This window comes from Ctenocephalides felis, unplaced genomic scaffold (genome assembly GCF_003426905.1).
Source record: "Ctenocephalides felis isolate EL2017-DRISC unplaced genomic scaffold, ASM342690v1 CF-g0.4_SCAFFOLD_01886, whole genome shotgun sequence".
Classification (NCBI taxonomy): domain Eukaryota; kingdom Metazoa; phylum Arthropoda; class Insecta; order Siphonaptera; family Pulicidae; genus Ctenocephalides; species Ctenocephalides felis.
In genome coordinates this window covers 54,088,202-54,106,251 of record NW_020538040.1, presented here as the reverse complement: position 1 = coordinate 54,106,251, position 18,050 = coordinate 54,088,202, and the positions used below count along the sequence as shown (strand labels likewise).

At 28.4% G+C, this 18,050-nt stretch overlaps 1 protein-coding gene across 1 annotated transcript in view; it reads right to left on the bottom strand.

Moving 5' to 3' along the window:
* Window positions 1–307: 307 nt before the first annotated feature.
* Window positions 308–18,050, bottom strand: part of LOC113378450 (glutamate-gated chloride channel) — a 145,011-nt gene continuing 127,268 nt past the window's right edge. Inside the window, exons 12-14 of the mRNA XM_026618984.1 lie at window positions 7,934–7,936; window positions 5,918–6,022; window positions 308–468 (exon numbers count right to left, since the gene is read on the bottom strand). Coding sequence (XP_026474769.1) covers window positions 325–468; window positions 5,918–6,022; window positions 7,934–7,936 — 252 coding nt within the window. The 3' untranslated portion in view covers window positions 308–324. The remainder of the gene's footprint in view (window positions 469–5,917; window positions 6,023–7,933; window positions 7,937–18,050) is intronic.

Here is an 18,050-nt window from a genome sequence, read left to right as displayed (position 1 = left end):
TGATGAATATAACTTCCCGAACACATCAAAATTTTTGCGGATGAATCCTTTTATTTATATCATAGCTTTATTCACGCTATACGAATAGAATTCGTCTTATATAAAATTATATATCGCTCCAACAAAATCTCATAAACAGTACATCACGTGCGTCGTGTCCGGTAACTTTTAATCTGAAAACTTTGCTGCACACGTACAACGAAAATAACACATTTGTCACCTCTTGTTTGCTTTGTAGCAAAATCTGTCGATATTATCCTTCGAAGAAAACTTTACTTAAATAAATATATGTCTTATACTTTGCTTTCGTACATTCAACCTGTCTTATAATCCTTTGTAGTGGATGAAGAAGAAAATTAAAAATATCGCGTACGCAGTCGGGAAAGTGATCCTCGCTATAACGTCTATTGTCTTCGCAACTCGGATCGGATGAGGCGGCTCTTTTTTGCGCACCTGCACGAACCCAGTCTAGATAAAATTCATTTGATTAATCCAATCAGTAAACTCAATTAGGAAATACGATGAGTTTTGACTCGAATTACAATGATTGGCAAATTACATGCGGAACATGCTAAGCAAGCGGTTGGTGATGCATGATCGTGCAGGGCGATGATGATGATTTGAACAACAATGAATCAATGCATTTAATAATACAAAATAAATAAGATCTAAAATTTAAAATCGTTTACCAAATCTGGATACAATCTCTGATATCTTATTGGCTTATCGGACGTAATAGCACACGAAACTATCACGGAATGGAGCTTTTGGGCTACTCTAGCAAATCTAATGTGGCATTGGTACAACAGACCCAATCAAAACTACTTAGATTGATAACAGGTGCACTCTGGTACATGAGCAATAAAACTCTGCTTTGTGATCTGAAGGTGTTATATATTAAAGACCCTATTAAAACAAGATCCAGTAATCACCATCACAAATTAGAAAATCACCCCAATTCATTCCTTGCTCCGGTGCTCTATGCACCAGAATTTAGAAGATTGAAAAAATTATGGCCAATTCTTGATCCAGTCAAATTGTATCTAATAGTAAATACCCATGTGTGATTTTGTAATATAAGTCGGTCAATTCATTTTATAGCTTATCAGTCGTATAGAAAAAGTAAGGGAAATCAGAATAAAACCGACTGAATAATAATAGAGAAGTTTATAAATAATAGTTTTATCGATTTTTATATTAGTTTCCATAAAGTCTATAGGTTTTGGATGAAGTTTTAGCCTACCTTTGGAAAAATATTAACATTTCATTTCAGGTTAAGCAACTTTGGGCGTGGATAGTATTTAGATGGCAGACCGCTTGGGAACACCAAGTTGAACATAGTTGTATGATATCTCATACCAAACACTTCAGTCAGAATAAGATATACAAAAATATATAATTGGTTGAGAAGTAAATAACCCAAATAACTTAAAAAAGTGTATCTAATTTATCATTGTATTTATTGATTGTTCAAAACATTAGAAATATTATATCAAAACCTAATTTTTGTTTTTCAAAAGAATGAAACGATTATACAACACAAGCTATATAATTATATGAAGCATATTTCAGAAAAAGTCTTAAGTTCTTCAAATAAGAAAATAGTGAGGTTAAAAAATCTAAGCTTTATTTTGAATACCAGATATGCGTTGGATAGTTTTGAATTGTTTATTAACTTCCCGTAGGGCAAGTTATAGTAATCGCAAAAAAATCAAAAATGAAAATTTTTATATATCTTTACGTTTCAAAGGTTTCTGAATATTTTGGCATACCTTAGAAAAAATAGATGTATGTGTCTGTGTGCGTGTGTGTGTGAGCGGATACAAATTTTCATCGACGATTTCGGGAGCACCGATCAACCGATTTAAATAATTCAGAAAACATTCGATTCGTACTGATAAGGAGACGTGCTGATTAGTTTTTGGTGGGGGCAGGTCTAGCCGTTCCAAAGATACGGGGCAAAAAGTGCCAAAAACGCTTACCCGGGTTTTAAGAGAACGGAGCGTCCGATTTTAAAAATTTAAAAACATTTTACTTGTATTAACAAGATGAAGAACTGATCATATTTTCATGAAGGTAGGTCTAGCGGTTTCAGAGATCTAGTAAAAAAAGTAAAAAAAAGCCATTTGGCGGTCAAAAATCATCATTAGACATATGCACATTAGAATATTAGATATTTTATAGAGATTTTAACAATAAGTATAAATTTTGTTTACAGTCCTATGGGTTCCGTAACAATGTTTATCCGTTAGACGGCGACGCCTTTGTCAAAAATTTATAGTTTTTCAAAAATCTACTTTTACCAGAGTAATTTTTTTTCAAAAATTGTAATCTTTTTAAAAAAAATAATTTTTGTTACGGGAAGTACCAGCAATTTGCCTTAAGGCACGATGCCATGCGCCCCACTAGTTATTTCTAGAGTTATTCTTGTATATAAAAATAGTAAACAATTGAAAACTATGCTATTGTTCAGGCAGTTTCATATATATAATTAATACATGTAGGGGAGGTAGGAGTTTATTGTAACAGGTGTAAGTAGTAACATGCGTTTTTCATTAGGCCCTTTAGACAGTATACTAAGGTGCGTAATTTTTGATAGGCAATATGAAATTGTACTATCATAAAATCTCGGTTTGCGTTATTATTATCAATTAATTTTAAATTTTATGTATCTTATTTCGTTTCAAATTTATCAATCTTTGATATTATGTATATAATTTTTGTTGCTAACTTGCAAGAATGGTATTGATCTAATATGTAGTGAAGCTAATTTAGATGCAATAAAAGATTACTAGGTGAAATGTATAGTTTGTAGGAAGTAGGAACATGTGTTACTGGAGAAACTATATCTTTTATTTGTAGCTTCAATTAATTTATGATAAAAAGTTATGTTACAGAAGACACGTTGATTTATGAGAAGAAGAGGAAATTTTAGAAACATGTTAGTTCAAAACAAAAATAGACAGAGAATAAATTACCAAAGGTATTATTGTCGGTGTTTTGTCGTTACTACAAACACGGGGTAAGTTGTAACACCGCACTTTTTATACAAATTGAATAATTCGGCAGATGAAAAGTTATTGCATCTATCCATCTTTATTTTGAAGAAATATTATCAGTGAATTTCGAGATCTCTTAAAAACTGTTACAACAAGCTCCTAGGTCCCCTAAATATATATTTATATGGAGTTACAGCAACTCCGTCCGTTGAACGTGTATGATAAACGCAACTCTATTGTTTCCGAAATCCGTGCAAGCATTCAGTATAGTTGTGTATTGTTAATTATCTACAATGGCCGATTCGCGAACTCAATTAAAGTTCAATGTTAATATTCATCTGGAACTGACATGTTTTCGATATTGCCGCGTTGGTTGTTTTCGCTGCGCTAAAGTTTCGAATGACAAAGCATTTGGAGTTTCCATTTGCGATTGCTAATGCAACACGCCACAGGAACGTGGCAATAAATCATAGCACATACTGGGAGATGCATTATGCACAATGCGCCACGGAAGACCTACAGACGAAAAATGACATACATACGGCATACGGCTTGCGATATGTGGGAAACGTTTCGGATATCGAGAATATCTAATGATTCAATTATTCAATCCGAATAGCAACCAACAAGCTTGTTAAAATTGCACAATTCTGTTTGATTTACACGTAGACGAACATGCATTATCTTGTTGCGAGTTTAATTTGTTATGCATATTAGGGTAGTCTTTAATATCAATATTTTTGAATTTCCTTATTTTCAGGGGCTCAAATGATTCCAAATTGACTAAAACAAATTCTCTGAAAGTTTTAGCACTTAATATTAATTTTGGGCTCGCCCGTAGGTAAGCAGTTAAGAGCGCCGGGACTTGTTTCAGAGGTCCCGGGTTCGATACCCACTTCGAGCAGCCTGTTGTCAGGCAACATTGACAACGATTTTCACTTGGAAATATAGATAGCAATATGTTTCCAAATGAAAATAGCCCTCACCCGGCATTGTTGCACCATACTTGCCCTATTACAGACATTGTAATAAAAATTTATCATACAGAGATGTGACAACTGTTTGGGTTGCCATCTGTAATAAAAACAAACGTAGTTTGTAAGATATTAATCACAACAGCTCATAGAACCCATAAGTTCTGATCGCTGTTCAAATAAAATTCACTGCACTCCAACCAAAGTTTCTGAGTTCTTCTTCCTAAGTGAATACATATTTTATGAAAAATATCAAATTTTTTTCCTTTGTCGCTTCACATAATGCTTAGTTATGAAATTATAAAAAACAAATGGAATTTTACCCATGTTATTTCCTTAAGAAACTTTGGTTGGAGTGCGGACTATTACAGAGTTAATATTAAGAGCTAAAACTTTCAAAGAATTTTTATTTTATCAAATTGAAAGCATTTGAGCCCTTTGCGGCATAGAAATTCGAAAATATTCATAATTTATTATTATTAACCATTTTCACTCGGTGTCCCCTTGAAGAAACAAAGTAAGTCTAGCATATCTCATACAGCTATTCTTTCTGAGGCACTCGGCACTTACATGTTACATACTTACAAGAAACATGTTAGTACACACAATGACTAAGTTCGCATTAAAGCGTCGAAAACAATAGATCAAGGATGAGCAACCCGCAGTTCCAGGGTTTCATGCGCCCTTTAAATATTTTTCAGCGACCCACCAAGCGTTTCCAAAGTAGAATTTCATTCATTTCTTCAACTATCTTTCATCATTTATATTTTTCTTGTTGCACTAATTTATGAAATATTTGTTTTTTCAATTATATACCAAGCTTTGTCAACTATTAATAAGTGCGGCCCACCATAAAATTTAAAAAATTAAATGCGGCTCGTGAGTTAAAAAGCTCATTTTTAAAATAAATCTATGCAAAAAATAAAGCAGTGTTGTTTCCCAAAATTTATTCTTAGTTATTCTCAAAGAATTTTTTACCATTTTTAATATATAATCTTTGTTTCTAAATATGGTAAAACAATCGACAATTAGTAAAGCAAAATTTTCATAAGAAAAGACAGAGGCATATAAAACACGATATATTACACTTTTCTGTGGAATGATAAAAAAACGGTCACTTTTAGAAATGGCTTTAAACTTTAACATACTAAAGACAATAAATTTAGATATTATTATAAATTCATATTAAACAAATTGCGTAACATACACATAATATCAAGTTCACAGAAGGCAAGTTTTCGTCGGAATGCGGCACCAAACTGCTGGTAGATAACGTCCGAATCGGTGCCGAGTGAAAAGGGTTAATACTTTATAATACGTTAATATATCACAAGTTTTCCTAAATTAGACGTTGTAAGATTTCTTCCTTATAGCATATTGTTATATAATCTAGCGGGCTTAAGATACATATATCAATTAGCTTTGCCATGGTAATTAAATGTCGTTTTTTTTAAAAATAACAACGCTAAAAACTATTATTCTCGTTTTAGCTACTCCATAGGAATGCATTTCAATTTAAACGTTGATTTAAAAAAAAAACAGACTTAAAAACTATTATTCTCGATTTAGCTACCTATCAGTTAAGGTATCTGCTTTGACTGACGTGTATAGGCCATTCGATTTATGGTCCCATGTATTTTTTAGTTCGCAGACACATTATTAAGCGGTGACTAAGCTTTTCTAAGCTTGTTAGTAGTTTTACGTTATGCATAAAAATCGTATTTTCTCGCACGGTAATTTTGCTTCATATTTTTTGCAAGTACATGCATGTTTTTTACATGCATCATAAACATATGAAACTTGATAATATAGCAAACATGAGAAATTTGAACTAAAATGAGTGAACAACAACAAGCGTACATATGCACAATACCATGAAATAAGATGAAAACAACATGATTTCTAATAATAAAAACAATGAAATGAACAAAAAATATCACTTACTTCAGTGGCGCATCCGTTGTTGGCCGTATGGGTACAAGGACTACCGCTGCCACCACCGCAATTCGTACAGGCTACTATCTCGTTCGGACCTGACACATCCCGCCTCTTATTTTCACCCTGAATTAAGATAAAAAACAATTCATGATAAATTATATAGTATTATCACCAATTTTGATACAGAACCTATTTGAAATTTTTGCCACCTGCATAATAACGAATGAAAAATAAGAGTTACTCGTTGTACGAGTTACACGTTGTAATTGTAAAACTTGCACACTGTTAAAACGTACTAATGCAAGTATTTTCATATCAATCTTTACGTGATAGATCTTCAGAAATGTTTCAACGAGTATTGAAAATGCTTTACAAATACCATACTATATAATAATAATAAAACCACACCATATATATATAATATATATATATATATATATATATATATATATAATATATTAGGGCGGGTCGATTTGTATGGGTAAAAAAAAGTCGCATAGGCGCGTAAGATTTTCATATACTAGGGATCAAAATAAGATACTTTGCCTAAGAAACCATATCTCTAAAATGAATGCTGATGTCCCGTGCATTCACCCAAAGATCAAATCAAATCAAATTTTGAAAAAACCTGTTTTGTCTCATTTAGAGCGCCCCAATAATGCCCAAATGTATGACCGACCCCCAACAACTTTAGAAGGCCGATCCACCCACGCCCATGGTTTCCCCCCTGGGGGGTTAAAACAAAATTTTTCAAAATTCAATTCCTATATTTAGATCACCCCTAAAGCACGGGACATCAGAATTCATTTTAGAGGTATCGTTTCTTCAGCAAAGTATCTTATTTTAATCCCCAGTATCCAAAAATCATATGTATCTAAGCGACTTTTAAATCGACCCGCCCTAATATATATACATATACATATAATGTATATTAATAAAAATGTTCAGTAATTAAATTCTTAGCTATTCTTAGCAGAAATATTATTGTAATATTAAGCTTAATTTAACGACCAAAAGAGTGAAATATTTTTGCCATTATATGCAACAATATAACATTGTATAATACAATAACCTTTTTTTAATGCTAATTATTGTTGTAGTTTATAAAATTTTACAAATGAAAACAAAACTAATTTATTTTGCAATATTATTAATAATATTAATTTCGCATTCATCTTCACTTACATCACTAATAGTATAATTTTATTAACTATGTTGACATAAAGAAATAAAACACATTGATGATCATAATGATGCAATAAACAAACGCCTTAGATATATTCTCTCTGGGATTTTGGATACAATTTAGCTAGACGTTATATTGCATCTTAATAATTTTCCATGGATTTCGTTCAGGTATTCTGTACTACATGCATTGTAATTTTTCTGTAAAACCACTACGGTAGATAATTTTGATAAAACAATTTAAAATACTTTCCTGGATGTGTTAATGCAACATAGAACATATATCGACAAACAAATAGATCCAAAACAATAAAGGTCATATTCTTTAAATAATAATTACATATGTTTGTAATATTAAATTTGTGTGAATCATCATTACAGTAGAAACCAAATCTTTAATTTTATTTAGCATCTAGTGCTTAACTTCATAAGACTGTAATCAATTGTTCGTCAGATGATAACTGAATTTGGCAGTACTTTTTATTATTTTTATTTAACCACGCGAACTTGGTACTATATTAATTAATCAAATAATGAAAATAATTATTTAAAATAAAACAAGACAGAAAAATAGATAACGAAACATACTTTAAATTAAATAAAATAAAATGGTTTTCGTATAGAGCTCGTTCTGGACTGTTGTTCAAACCACTTTCATATCAAGTACTGGATGATGCTATAGAATATAATGGTGAATAACATATGGAGTTCATTTCGCGAAATGACCAATGTTTTCTTTTAATTTCCAGCCAAATTCTTTGTAATAACTGACTGTTCTCGAATAAAAGCGATTCTGAAACTGTTTAGCAATTTTTATATGTTTTGAATAATACTTACCGGCTGGACGCCAAGACCCAAAGCAGCCATAAAATACACAGAAAACAATTAATATATATGTGATGCAAACGACAAGAAGAAACACACAGAATTTAAACATAAATTAAATGCTTTTGGGGATATTATATGTACAGTATAATAAAATCATAATAAAATTTGGTTTTGTATCCATAGCTAAAAAATAAAATCATACGAAGTACAAATTCCATATCGTATCATATTTTTTATCCTGACAGACAGACTGTGAAAAACTAAATAAAAAATTTATGATGTCCCACTAAATTTTATTTAACTGATTAGTGTTATCCGTGAAAACTCTACAATGCTGTAAGATGTTCTATTTTATTCATTTTGATTTTTTTTGAAGTTAAGATCATAAAATTGGTATAGTACGAAAACAAAATGCTGTTGCCAATGTGCACTGTTTGTCCATATTAATAAAACAATAGTTGAATTTAATTTATAACCACATTGAAAAATGTGTTTTTATGCTTGATAATAATATGGTGCAAGATTATTTTTTTATATAAAAATAATATATTATATATCATTATACTTATAAAAAAAAGTCGCAGCTGGAACATAAACCTGCAATCTTCCAAAAATCAAACTGTGTTTCATTATTGATATTAAAGTTCTTATGAATATGTTAAATTCTTCGTTCGTTGTTTTCTTCAACGTATAAACTCACCTCAAATGTTCATTATTTAAAATTAAGTTAATCTTATTTCTAATATTAATTTATGTTTACTCTTTTTACTTGATGATTTCTATCAGTATCAGTTAATAATTAAATTTTTGTGATTTTTATCGAAGTGTATATCAGAAATATGCATATATATATATATATATATATATATATATATATATATATATATATATATATGGGTTGCATACTCATATATACATATAGCAATATACTCATATATTCATATATGGGTATGCAAGTAGTATTCTTATATTTATTGTTCAGCAGCAAAGCATTACAATTAACAAATTTAAAGCGTGCAAAGCTCTAACTTAATTTTATAATTTATATACCCATTAAACAGCGATTTGTATTAAATTACCGAATTTTTGAAAGCAACACGATCATTTGATACTGATGTATAGATAAAAAATTCAATTTAATTAAATTTTTTGCATTATATATTAAAAATACGCCTGTGTTTGTGAAAACAGGAACTGTATAAATGATTGTGTTGTGATGTCAGTAATTTGTATTTGAATGTATTGTGTTAACTTAAAACGACATGCTACATCAAATTTATTCATATTTCAATTCAGTAGATTTTGCATTTTGAAAAATAAAAAGAAAAAAACTAATAGATTGATTAATAATTTATAAATAAAACTTTACGAATTATATAAATAATTCCAAGCAAATTTGTACAGTATTTTGCAGTCTTTATATGTATGGCGATCAATTTTTGTGATACTCTTTTCACACTCAATTTTCATACATACGATAAATGAAAATGTAGATAATGAAAAACGCGACAAAAATATCTCTATATCACTTTTCAGTTTCTCTTTGATTTTATTAAGACTTATTGATCAAGTTGATAAGTACAAGTTTTAAATTCTTATATTTGTAAACAACGTAGAACACGCAAACTTCGTCCAAATTCGATTCATAAAATTATATCACATATAAGTAACTTCCTTATTTGAATATTAAATCAAGACTTATTTCTATATAGCCATCATTATCCAATGTTGGAATTTGTATTTATATAAAATGAATTGTTTTTGTTTAATTTGGATGTCGATTGTAAGCAAGTATGCAATAGTGATTAATTGTAAGTATGATAAGTTAAAAGGCTTACATCAAAATCAATGTCATCTCTATGATATAAGTAATACGTATAATTTAGATAACTAATTTATTTAGAAATGAAAAAAAATCTTTAAAGAATTTAATATTCCATCTTTTATTAATATTCAAATGCAAAATCTTGTAGTGTAACTATGTATGTGTACACCTATGCATGAGTATACACTTTTATTAATAAATTTATGAACTATATATATATATATATATATATATATATATATATATATATATATCAGCTATAATACATTATAAGTAGTTAATGTACAATTTAAAGGTAATATGTAGCTAAGTTTGACAGCAAGCATTTTAATAATATTATTAACTTAATCTATAGAAACGTTCAACATTTACCGAATGTTATGTTCATCTTGCAGCTAAAATAATATATTAGACCAAAAATCTATTTTCATCATGACATAAATAACAGAACACATAAATGATCGACAATGATGGATTTACAATGTTTTCTCGATTTCGTTAACACAGCTTTGTCACATTTGAACATCAATAGATGATACCTACTATATACATTTAACACGACTATAAATCAATTTGTTAATTTTCACTGATTGTAACAACACCTAAAAGTCAACCGAACACATTTAACGCGATCTGAACTTTAGCCCTAATGTTAATATTTACAGTTGAACAACATGCACGGTTAAATATATAGAACCCAATTAAACATTTGTTAGTGAAAAACGACTAGATATATCAATCGTATCGAATTTATGCTACAGACACATGCCAGGGCAACTCCGATTAACAATACACTGAATGGGTTAGAACTTATACTTCAATGTTACCATGATTGAGGACTGTGAAGAGTGACTTACAAATATATAAGACGAATCACAAGATCTTAACATCGTGTCGCCCATTGTGGACCGAAACTCTGTCTCTGCAGTTTCCTGAGATTGAAATTTTCTTTGAAAACATATATTCATTCTAAAGTTTCACATCAACTGTTTGCCGCCACAATAAACCGTACATTGTGTTAAATATATAGATAACAGTTTGGTGGAATCCATTCGAATAAGACTTCCCCAGTTTCATTAATATCGATATTTGGTTGTGTAAAATCTAATAAAAAGTTACCTATTCTATCAAAGCGACTACCGCAATTTACCTTGATAAATATTTTTAAATATGCAATTATCGATTTATTAATTTATAGTATTTGAGTTCCGTCATCCAACATTATAAATAAATATACATTCAATTTAAAGTGTAATCTATTTTCGATGCTTTCAGTAAGCTCTCCTAAAGAACTTCTAATGCAAATTAAATTACATGAAGTGTATCTTACAAGAATTTAATTAAGAAATGTAAATTAAATTTTCATACTGTATTAAGAGAATAATTTATTAATATCTTCAAAAAGCGGACTGCTGCACATCGTTTGTATAAGAAGGATAAAAAGTAAATGTGAAGATAAATTTACTGTAAAGGTGATCGACTTAAAATCAATAGATATAATGAATTTAAAAATATAGATACACTGCACAAAAATAGATTGAACAATAAATTAGAAGTTAGATTAAAATTTCACTGACTCTATTATTATGTATAAGTGTTCTTAATCAGTAAATATTGCACTAATATAAGATATATGATAAATTCATCAGTAGTAGCGCCGGAATTTTATATATTTTGCACAGATTTTATTATTTCTCGGATAAATATTTGCAGACGTATATTAAGCCAATTATTTTTTCAATAGCAAACATGGAGTTGGTTCATAAATGTACTTGAACAACTTGTAGCGTTTTTCAATGAACAATGAAATATTCACCAGCTTTAGTAGGCGAAGTTAATTGTGGAATGATATTTTGATTATTCTCATAGGGTTGACGTGAAAAGCAAAATAACAAATTTGAAGTAAAACTGTTAAAAGGGAAAATATATATACGTTCTGTATAATTTGTTTAAAGTATCTTTACATTATATATATATATATATATATATAAATATATATATATATATATATATATATATATATATATATATAATAGAATGATCCGTAATATGGATATTTTAAAAATTCTTTTCTCCCAGGGGCTTAAATGCTTCCAAATTGATGAAAAAAAATTCTCTGAAAGTATTAAGTCTTAATATTAACTTTAAGGTAGTCCGCACTCCAACCAAAGTTCCTTATAGAAATAACATGGGTAAAATTTAATTTGTTTTTTAAATTTTATAACTTAGCGACAAGTGAATCGTGATCATGAATAAACAATTTACAACAAAAATTTGATATATTTCATAAAATAAGTATTTACTTAGGAATAAGAATAAAGAAACTTTGGTTGGAGTGTGGACTATCTTAATGTTAATATTAAGAGCTAAAACTTTCAGGGATTTTTTTTATCAATTTGGAAGCATGTAAGTCCTTGGGAGAAAAGAAATTTGAAAATGTTCATAACAAGGATCCTAATATATATATATATATATATATATATATATATATATATATATATATACTTTAAATTCGAAATTTACGAGTCATATAATCGTAAATAATTAGCTTGATTGGAATCAACTCCTATTCATTCGCCTCCTATTCCATATTATAATAATTAATAAATTTTTGATTCAAATAAATTATTTAATATATATATATATATATATATATATATATATATATATATTGTATAAGTTTGAACAAAAACAACTTTTTTCAAAAACAATTTTATAATAGTGATAATAACATTTCAAGTTAAAATGATTTAGATTCATTTAAAAATTTCTTTCGAATAGATGACGTTGATTTATCGTTTTCCTTATTATTTATTTTATTTCAAATGTTTTTTGGCATTTATAATGCGAATAACAAGTAATTCATTGAAAATTTTTGTCACAAATTATTCAAGAGAAAAGTTGTTCCGTTCATATCTACCATGTGTATTTTATACTATATAAATAAAAAATGAGTTTGTTTATACTGACGTTCAATAGTTTACTCCATAAACTAAAATTGTTTAATTTATATTTTATATACATATGAAATATAAACCAGCAATATATATATATATATATATATATATATATATATTTATATAGAGGGGTGTAGAATATACTTAATATATCGTGTGTCGTGGCACATGTGTTGTGTAAGTATGCGTGTATGTGTGAATAAATTTAATTACTAAAAAGATTTATTGCTTCAATTTTTTCTATTGATGAAGAAGGACAGAACTAAAATTGAATCTTTTGTATGCAACAACCAAAATATCCCCATTGCTATTGTGTGTTACTATTCTTAATTGCGTACATTACTCAACTAGGAAATATATCGTAAGAATAAAGGTGTACAGATAATCTGTTGAATACATAGAACTGTTACAAAAAGCAGACGGTGTGCGCATACAATACTTGTGTAGAACTCTACCATATAAAGCAGAAGGATAATTAGTTCTAGTTTAATCAAACAAATACAATTAGCATACAAGTACCTACTAGACAGTTTCATGTTGCGTCTAATTCAAATTAGAACAATGAAATATAGCAATTGTAAATAATTAAATTTAATATTCACCAAAAAACAATTAGTGAAAAGCGCCAAGTATGGAATAGACAACAAATTAAAAATTCGAGATATTATATAGTAGTTCCACCGTATATAGCTTACTATTAATAGCGCGCAGATTTTCACTTGATACTAATTTTATGTTTTTTTTCGATGCAATTTTATTTGAAAAATGAATGATACAAATTTGTTATTTTAGGTGAATTTAGAAATCAATACTGTGATTATTATATCAAACATCATGACTTTATTTATTTTTATATTTAATATTATACATTTTATTGTATTATTATATAGAGTATCCCAGACCTTGACGTCAAACCGATCAAACCGTATTGACTTTTACTGTCCTGAAAAAAAACTAAAAAAAAAAATCTCAAAAATTATGAGCTTTTAAGTGCAACTTAGAGCTTTAGTAAAATTATGACAATTTTTTGGCTAGTGTGGCAAACTTTTATTAATCTTGTTCATATAAGCTTTAGTACCGTAACCGTGAATAACATTTTTAGGGCTACAGAAAAAATACTACAATTGTACTCATTTTTCAAGAATTAAGACTTATTGCTGAATTTTTTTTTTTTTTTTAAATCGGTCAAGTTTGAACTGCTCTCCTTTTAAAAAATATACTAAAGTGTGTTGGCAAGTTTCATCATAAGTTTGCGCATTTAATCAGAATCGTAAAATTGTTTTTGGTTTATTATTAAAAATTATCGAGTAAAAAATAAAAATTACATGATTTTGCTAGTACATTTTATTCCCATTTAGTTCAAATGTTTATCACGACAAGCATTTGAACTATAATTGTGTGTAAAATGTACTAGCAAGAATCATGTAGTTTTGAAGTTTTTATTTTTTTTTTCAAAATTTTTGAAAAATAGAATTATCAAGTATTTTACTATTTCACAATCCTGGCTAAATGCTCCAACTTCTGATAAAACTTCCCAACACACTTGTTTCAAAGGTCCTTTTTTAAAGAAGGACCTCTCAAAGTTGTCTGATTATAAGCATTTTAAATTCATAGTTCAACAAAAAGTCTTGATTTTTTAAAACCTTGGAGCTATTGTGTTGTTCCAAAGTTTAAATGAAAAAAATTAATAAAATCAACAAAATTGTGGTTAACACAATAACCGAAAAATGGTCATAATTTCACTAAAGCTATAGGTTGCACTTAAAAGCTCATAACTTTCACACAACATAAGATAATTTTTCTATTTTTTTTCAGGACAGTTCGTGTCAATACTATCACCCCATTGCGGCTTGACGTCATGGTCTGGGACACCATTTATACATATGAAGTGACCACGAGTAGAAATATAATATTTTTCGTCTATATTTTTTAGAATATTCTTTTAAAATGCATTTACAAGTTATACACGTATTACGTATTTTCAACTATTTCAACCCTTTCACTACGAGCGTCGTCTATAGACGACATCCTCTAGACGGCTTCTATAAACGAGTGTCACCTAAAGAGGACATAAAATGTTCCGAAATTTGCTTCGATACTTATTTAAGTTAAATGATTGAAACCTCTTATTTGTAAGTGTAATTGATATTTTCCAGAAGTGTAATTTTTGATTTTTAGAAACATTTTTACTGATAATTATTGGAAAATATTAAACCACTTTGTGTAACAAATACTTGGGTAGCTTGCTGACTCTTGCAGCAGTAGCAACTCAATGTAAGTTGAATTAACAATGGTTTCGAAAAGCTCATATCTCATCAAATATTGTCATAATATCATTTTATTTTTGAATTTTTTTAGTAGTTTCGGACCGTGTACATTTCTATATTCAATCTGGTATGATTGATTCATAATTTAATCTTTTATGTTTTTCAATTTTTGATAGACCATGACGCTCATACAATACTAATTTGTAAGCCCTACATATTTGTTTTGTTATTACTGAAAAATGACAGTATTCCATACTTCGCTATATTCCTCTAATAAAATTAAAATTTTAATATTATCACGGTTGTTATTTTATTTATTGTAAAACTGCCGATCAGCATGTTATTATGGTTAGAGTTTTCGTAAATATATCAATTATTGAATTAATTGTCGAAAACACAACAGCATAAAATTTTAATAATATGTAATATAATTAATAGAATAAACTGAAGAAACAAAGCTATTATTTACATGTTCTAAATATGCATTAAATAAGTTAATATTTATAAAATAATTATTGAAAATAATCTTCTGTTGTATATAATATTATTCTACACATACAGCATACAGTGTGCTCAAAGCATGTGTCAGAGTTGTTAATACGGTAGCAACTATCACATATAGATAATGTTAATAATTCAAGAAAATAACTTTGTATCAGACAGAGGCCAACTCAGGATAAGTGTGTTTTACGCGTGGTTATTTTAAAAAATATAAAAAATTAAAAAAAATCAGACCAATCGGAATTAATAACATACAACGCCCAAAGAAAGAACCAAGTAGTAAGCGTTGAGGTATGTGCTCGTTTAATGAATATTAATGATAAAAATATTATCCATGATAAGTAAATTTGTTTAACACTTAAAGTATACAAGTCAAATTAAAATCTATATATCGCTAGTTTTATATAGTGTACTTGAAAATTTGTACTCACATCTAATAAAATTTACTATTCAAAAGAAACTAATAATTCTAAGAAATTTCAGAGAATATGGACCATATTTTCACTGATTACCATCACAAGCATAATTGATATTATTATTATCGTTAAGGAGGTATTCTAGTGTAGAGGTATGAATTTTAGGTCAATTTTAAATCATCGTAAAAAAGTAATACATTTTTATACTGTCATCTTTATCAACGTTACAAGAGTACAGATTTTTTTTAAAAAAAGATAATAATTTTAAAAATTAGCAGAGGTTGAAGACCACGATTACAATCTTTCTAGTAATCCAGTATAAAAAAAAGATTATTAATTTACAATAATGTCGCTATGGATATACTACTAGGATTGAGTTTTTGACAAAATGGTGACTGTTTGAGAATAAAGAATCAATTATTTACAACTTTGAGTTTTTCGTTTTTTTTAAAACTAGTAAAAATTAAAGTTTTGAGATTCTCCGAAAATTGCCTGAGAGATTCTTCAAAAATTCAAGTGAATCGGCCCAGTAGAACTCGAAAACTTGTGGGCATCTTATTAAGAAAAAACTGTTTGGAGAAAAACGCGTTTAAAAGTTTTGCAAAATGAAGGAAACAGAAGAGGATTATCATGGTCAAACAGCTATATCTCCAAAACTAATTAAAAATTTTAGAAATCCTCTCGTACACATACTCTTATACAGTTAAACTTTGAAAACATGAAAAAAAGAAAAGACAATTATTTTTTGAGTTTCTACACTAGAATACCCCTTTAAATTTGGCAAATTGAGGCAGTTTACTTTGAAAATTGACCTATTGAATTTTATTTTAAATATATCACTATGATAGTTGTAAAATTTAAATCAAATTTGTTTTATTGAACTGTTATAACATAGAATTGTACGTAATAATAACTTAGTTCGCGATCAAAACAATGATTATTACTAAAAAGCTTGAATGTAAGAACTTGTAGATGTAGATGATCATCATCATCATCAAAATTCATAAATCAGGAAAGTTGGCATTCGCAGTAATAATGTTTATCCTATTTGATCACTAAACGTGCACATATCCTCAATGTTGTTATAATAAAAAGAACATACAAGAAAAGTAAGTCAGTAATGAAAATAATAAAAAATTCGAACTAGTTAGTAGAGTGTACAGGACAGACGATTTTAGATGCTTACCAAGGGGCTGGCCAAGATAATGCCTATCCGGCTGAGAACAGCTGGCAGACGCTGCAAAATACAGTTTTTACAAAAAAAAAAACTTAAAAACTAAAGACACAGAAATGTACATAGAACGTACAATAGTAATATGAATTATATTATTAGAAATAGTACCTACAGGAAAGAAACAACAAAACATTCTTAGACTATTATTTTCAATGTTCTTTTTTAACTTAATAGATTGTTAGTAATTTAAATATATTATCATAAAAAATCTAAACTTAAATTTCAATTTCAAAACTAAGTCCTAAATTTGGTAATGTAATGCTTGACTACTATGGAAAATTGATCATTATCATCATTCCTAAAAACTATTATGATTAACTATCGATGATGTGGAGCCAAGTTTAAATTTCATATTGTTGTTGAGATATTATGTGAATCAGAATTTTGCAAATGATGCATATATTTGTACAATATGAATCCTCACAAAAATAAATTAACTTTTGAAAAAATAGATTTGCATAAATATTTGTGTTTTTGTAGTAAAAATGGGTTGAATTTTTTTTATTATAGATACAGATTTAAATGATATTAAATTGAAAAAACACGAAAGATGTGTTCTTTAACTACGACATTTTTGGCGTTTTTTAATAGTGGTACTAAATATAATGATAGAGCACTATACCGATGAATAAAAATGACAAAAATTTTCAGCGCGTATTATGTAGCTTTGGTTGCTTAAATATCTCACAGAAAAAGTTGCGAAGATCATAAACCGATATTAAAAAATTGTAGAATAATAAAATAGTAATAACGAAAATTCTTAAGATCATCTATAACATATGAAAAAGAAGAGTAACACATCGGAAATGTGCTGTACTAATTAACCAAAACATAGAAAGGAAAGGCCAGGATTACATTTGAAACTTTATGCGTTTAATCAAACGTTGCAATTATGCAACAATATATGCAAAAATTATTTTGTTTCA